This window comes from Limulus polyphemus, unplaced genomic scaffold (genome assembly GCF_000517525.1).
Source record: "Limulus polyphemus unplaced genomic scaffold, Limulus_polyphemus-2.1.2 Scaffold9676, whole genome shotgun sequence".
NCBI classification, from domain to species: domain Eukaryota; kingdom Metazoa; phylum Arthropoda; class Merostomata; order Xiphosura; family Limulidae; genus Limulus; species Limulus polyphemus.
Window position 1 is genome coordinate 1,714 of NW_013675286.1, and position 6,369 is coordinate 8,082.

Genomic DNA, 6,369 nt, shown 5'->3' on the forward strand with positions numbered 1-6,369 from the left:
TAAGGATCATTTATCTTCCCCACATAACTTGTGGATTATCCTAGCTATCCTGTCATTGCATTATTACAGAAACAATCATTAGGTGATGTAGTGTGTAGTTGAACACACAACTTGTGGATTATCCTAGCTATCCTGTCATTGCATTAGACAAGGTTATAACTTGTGGATTATCCTAGCTATCCTGACATTGCTTTAGACAAGGTTATAACTTGTGGATTATCCTAGCTATCCCTACATTGCATTAGACAAGGTTATAACTTGTGGGTTATCCTAGCTATCCTGACATTGCATTAGACAAGGTTATAACTTGTGGATTATCTTAGCTATCCTGACATTGCATTAGACAAGGTTACAATTTGTGGATTATCCTAGCTATCCTTTCATTGCATTAAACAAGGTTATAACTTGTGGATTATCCTAGCTATCCTGACATTGCATTAGACAAGGTTATAACTTATGGGTTATCCTCGCTATCCTGTCATTGCATTAGACAAGGTTATAACTTATGGATTATCCTATCTATCCTGTCATTGTATTAATCTAAGATATAAGTTGAGGATTATCCTAGTTTGATATCCTGACATTTTTTAGGATTTAATAACAACCAGTCCTAAATATATATATATATATACATATTAAACTAACAATCTCTCTCATGAAGTATAAAATATATATATATAAAGGTGATATAATGATATATATATATATTAAACATTTTATCCAATACTGATAGTGAAAATAACAATAAATAACAGAGAATATTTTACATAAAATATACCGAGCTTCTTTAAACTAGTTCGAGTTATTCTATAAGTACAAAAAAAACTTGATTTCAAGAAAGATCAATTCATACAAATCAACTTCACATCGCCTGTCTGAATGAGAAACTGTCGGTGTTTTGTCACGTGTTTAGTCTAGTAATGATAATAACCTAACTTGGTGTATTTGTGTGCCCAGAATTAGCTTGTAAAAATAGCACTGTTGTACACAAACAGAGTTATCTTTACGTAAAGCTGTTTGATAAACTTGAACGAGAGTGGATAAGACAGTTTCTGTAACTAGGTTTATGTTCTTAGTAACCGTAACAAGATTGTAAGATCAAGACTGGAGTTTCTACTAATATACAAACACATAAATGGTATACGCTAGACTGAGTATAACATAAGTTTCATAAATAACCTCCTTAGATAATCGACCTTTCCTACGCAAATAAAAGATCGCAGTGATCTTATTGGTCGGATCCACTTACATGGATAGCTTGTGTTCTCCCATCAAATCGCATAAAACACGCAGAGTTTGCTGTCTGGAGAGGTATCTTTAACCTGATGGACTTTGATTCCACATTTAAGACTTATACTTTACTAAATACTTACAGTCAAACACAAGATTTCCAATAGAACAAATCCAAGATGAACTGAATGCACGAGCTTTTCGGTAAACGATGCCCAGCGGAATAATTAAGCGACCATTCAACGCTGATTTTATAGGCTAATTGGCATTCGTCTTAACGACCAGTCTGTTTCTATCCCCCAGACACGTGGCTCACGGTTCTAAACAATAACTCTACAACATTTTTTTTCCATTCATTAAGGAACATATTTTAACAGTTGTTACTCCATACTAAATCTGGTGGAATTATAAAAGTAAACCAGTGCATTCTCGCAGGTAGTCCGCACTCGCCATGTTGCACTAATCTATCTCTGTCAACTAGCATTGTGACGTAAGCACGTGTGTCAACGTTAGACGGCGTCATTGGCTGCTACAGGTCATGTGATATGTTAATTTCTGGAGGAAGGAGGAGTCAAAGCACAGTTAAACGACAACTCCGAAGAAAAATTATTTCCATCCAATTCCCCCAAAAATTAATGATCATGAGTTCGTTTTTGATGAACTCTCCTCCGTACGCGGAGCCGAAATTTCCACCAAGTGAAGAATATTTACAAACAAGCTACATGGAAAGTAACTACTACAACCATCCGTATTGTTTTAACGGCCAGCACACGTCTGTGAATTATGGCCTCGACAACAGCGGTGGCTACACAAATCATCGAAACTCTCCTCATTACTACCGGCCTCCCTGTTCTCTCGCGCAGAACGTTCACGGGCCAACGAGTGGGAGTTCCATAGTTAACCCGACTCCGGCTACCGACAGCCCGAACCGTGCCTTGCAAGGGCAGCCGCAACACCCTTATAGATCGCCGGCGTCTCCGCCAGTAGCGGCCCGTACCTCGTCACCTAATCAGCAGCAAGGGTTTACCGAAAAAAGTCCCGACTGTAACGCGTCGACGACGGGACAGCCGGTTATCTACCCCTGGATGAAAAAAGCCCACCTCGGCACAGGTAGGAACTTTATCAACAGGATTTTTGTTTTTATCTCGGGAAGTCACGTGCGACGAGAACCTACCGTGCAGTTTAATGAATTACTCGGTTGCTACCAACATAGTAAAACATTAGCGAAGACGCCACCCTCTTATCTATACCTTTAAAACCGTGTGGTTCCGGGTAACCATAGCAGGGGACACATTCATTTAACCGTGGTGCTCTAAAGATCAAGGAGACGCTAACGTTATGTTCCCAGGGGGACCTCGTGTACATAGCTAACTTTCCAATTAGTTTTAAGAGTTGAATTTCTGGTTATTGGTACAATAGACACGAATGAATTGAAGGTTTCACAACGCTCGGTCGCCCACCGTGTGTGTTGTTCGTGCTCTTGTCGTTAAGTTTTCTGTAATCTTTTCTTTCAGGAACAGACAATGGTAATTTCTCTCCCGGCCTGGAGACCAAGAGGCAACGGACAGCTTACACGAGACATCAGATCTTGGAGCTGGAGAAGGAGTTTCATTTCAACCGGTACCTTACAAGGCGGAGACGGATAGAGATAGCTCACTTGCTATGTTTGTCAGAGAGGCAGATAAAAATCTGGTTCCAAAACCGGCGGATGAAATGGAAGAAAGACAACAAACTTCCTAACACGAAAAATGTGAAGAAAAGAAACCAACACGTAGAATCCCTGAACAACCTGACACCCCTTTCGAACCACATACAACAACAACTAGGACGACTTCTTCCTCAGACAACACAACTAGACTCAAAATCTGACTACGGCTTAACAGAACTCTGATGTAACGTGAAATACGAAGAGGACCGCGTTGTGTACGGGATACGTGGGTTAATAACAGTCTTTCATGTAACAGGTCACTCTGTACTCGGCCAAATGTTCTGTGAACTTGTTTTATAGATGAAAAATTTGACCAACGTCGTAGTTTAATTTAATTTGACATCCTGAATGAGTTGTGACATCATTTGTGTGTCTTTATTTTTTGTAAATATATTTAACCAGGTCACTGTTGGGGTCATGCATTCAACAACTAAGGTTGACAAGTGAGCATTTTCTGCTTTATATATATATTTGAGGCTCTCACGTTGACTTGTATTACTCAGGGTATTTAGCTTTACACTTGTAGATTTAATTACTGACCGAGGAAAGAAGCTAGAGTATTCTTCATACTCCCATAAAATAAGAGAAACAGTGGTATTCTTTGTACTCCCATAAGATGTGAGAAACAGTGGTATTCTTCATACTCCCATAAGATAAGAGAAACAGTGGTATTCTTTGTACTCCCATAAGATAAGAGAAACAGCAGTATTCTTCATACTTCCATAAGATAAGAGAAACAGTGGTATTCTTTGTACTCCCATAAGATGTGAGAAACAGCAGTATTCTTCATACTCCCATAAGATAAGAGAAACAGCAGTATTCTTCATACTCCCATAAGATAAGAGAAACAGCAGTATTCTTTGTACTCCCATAAGATAAGAGAAACAGCAGTATTCTTCATACTTCCATAAGATAAGAGAAACAGCAGTATTCTTCATACTCCCATAAGATAAGAGAAACAGCAGTATTCTTCATACTCCCATAAGATAAGAGAAACAGCAGTGTTCTTCATACTCCCATAAGATAAGAGAAACGGCAGTATTGTTCATACTCCCATAAGATAAGAGAAACAGCAGTATTCTTTGTACTCCCATAAGATATGAGAAACAGCAGTATTCTTCATACTCCCATAAGATAAGAGAAACAGCAGTATTCTTCATACTCCCATAAGATAAGAGAAACGGCAGTATTCTTCATACTCCCATAAGATAAGAGAAACGGCAGTATTCTTCATACTCCCGTATTTATATATTTTTTTTCTTGTCAACTGTTACTACGAGAACCATTTAGCTCTGTAATAATGAGATCTTAATTTCGTGTCCGCTAAAGGTAAAATATGTAAAAATGATCAAGATTATATGTTAAATATTATGTTTATTATAGTGTATGTATAGTATTTCCTTAATTTATATTCATTGCAGGTCATTACTTTGATGAGTTAGCGTTGGAAAAGCAGTCCAGGTTCTTGTTCTAGACTTGTTTATTGCAGCTGACAGCGCCCCTTGTGGTTGGAATTGAAAAATAAGATTTGGTTGTTTCCGTCATGGAACTGGTTGGTTGGAAGTAGATGTTGTGTTGGTTGTAATCTTCTAGAAAGGATCAAACAAATATGCAAGAAAACATAATTAAAGGGCCATGTTTTGGCCATGTTGAAACGATACATTCCACGAACTAGTACAGGCGACAGCAAAAAAATATGCTCTATTTTTATAGTCACGAGTCGGAGCTTTACAACACACTTTAAATTAAAAAATAATATCATTTATTTTTAAGCCTAATTTTCTAGTAACGTAATTAAAATATACGCTAGAACTAACTTGTTTAACTATCACAATGAAAGAAAATTGGTGTAAACCTTAAGTTATTTACAAGCGAATTTTCCATAAAATTTACAAAATTGAACTTAAGCAACAAAGACCAACTTTTGAAACCAAAATTTAACATAAAGTCAACCTTTCTAATGAAGTTATATTCTCAAGCGAATCTAATAATAGGTTTCTTAATTATCAAATGAAGTGTTTGATAAAAAATCAAAGTTTTCCACAAGTTACGTTCTTTTGTACAGATCCGGGTTCAGTCTTGAGTAGGTACGAGACATACATGCCACCAGTGTAAGCTGTATTGTTATTGGTCAACCAGGTCACGTAGTCACTTTCCTCCGCACTTTTAGTTAACTCCTGATTTGTTTTTTAACAATTGTTGTGACCTTCTATTTAAAGATCTCTGGCTGTATTGTTGTATAAGACAAATAAACACGCTTTGATTTGCTGTTGTCTTGTTTAAAATTTAATTGTTTCAATAAGTATGCATGTATATATAATAATTAGTCTGTGCGTATGGATATTTATAGACAAGGACGTTTCACATCATTTACTCCTACTGATTGTGTAGTTCGATAAAAGCAACTTAACAGTATTACTCCGCTGTGAATTTGCTCTTAAAAATAAACTGACAACTGCCTCGCGTAGCTTTATAACGCTAAAACTTCAAACAATTTTGACAAAACAGTATTTCATTGGTTCTTGCTATGCTCTAGAACTATGCTATATTTTTTATTTCAACGTGGACATATCGTAGGGACGAACAGACGAAAGACCTACGTTTTGAATGTCAGTCAACACTAGAAAAAGCTCGGCTGCAGACGCCACAAGCACGTCCTAGACAAATCCGAGCGTTCCAGTAAAAGTTTGGTATCTCGTACATCAATGTCACTTGTCTGTGTTGTCATTCTGAGAAGGATTCGTCTATGTAAATTCTACACCAGCTCGTGCTTGGGAAAATTCTTGTCAGTGGATTTAGAGCTTCATTAGTCCTAAATGTTCCGACGATATCCTAGCCTAGGACTCAAAACCCTATACAAAATGTTTGATGATATAGGTGTTATTAAATATATACCAATAACAATTGACTGTCAGCACACGAAAAGGTGTGGTTCTAGAGGATTACGTGACTTACAGAAACTTTCACTAGTACAAGTTGAACCGAAGAGATTCTAAACACTTTTCTAATTCGCCAAAAAAACAAAACTTCAAATCACAACAACACAAACACAACAACAAGAAACTGAGAGAAAAAGTGATCTTTAAGAATTATGAGAAAGTTTCCAGGATGAAGAACATGACGAGGTTCAGTAAGATTAACTTAAATAGTGAAGAAATGATGAGGAAAATATTATTTTTTTTCATCAAAACAACAAACGAAACTTGTATTACTAATTGTTTTCACTTGAAGGAAAACACCTGCTTATAAACTCGCCATCTGCTTTGAAGAAAATGCTGTACAGTTGACTCTTCTTCAGGCAATTTACCGTGAACAACACTTATGTAGTGTTAGCTTTCACCCGGTACTGTCTACATGTTTGTTAGTTGATGTACACTGAAGTATTTCTATTTACTGGACTCTTCACGTGACTTGTCTTTCATCTACCGACT

General features: G+C 37.0%; 1 protein-coding gene across 1 annotated transcript; it reads left to right on the plus strand.

The window, feature by feature from the left end:
* Window positions 1-961: 961 nt before the first annotated feature.
* On the plus strand, window positions 962-5,206 carry LOC106476035 (homeobox protein Hox-D4-like). Its single transcript, XM_013936704.2, has 2 exons — window positions 962-2,340; window positions 2,745-5,206. The coding sequence occupies exons 1-2, from the start codon at window positions 1,776-1,778 to the stop codon at window positions 3,119-3,121; spliced, it is 942 nt and encodes a 313-aa protein (XP_013792158.2). The 5' UTR covers window positions 962-1,775; the 3' UTR covers window positions 3,122-5,206.
* Window positions 5,207-6,369: the final 1,163 nt, after the last annotated feature.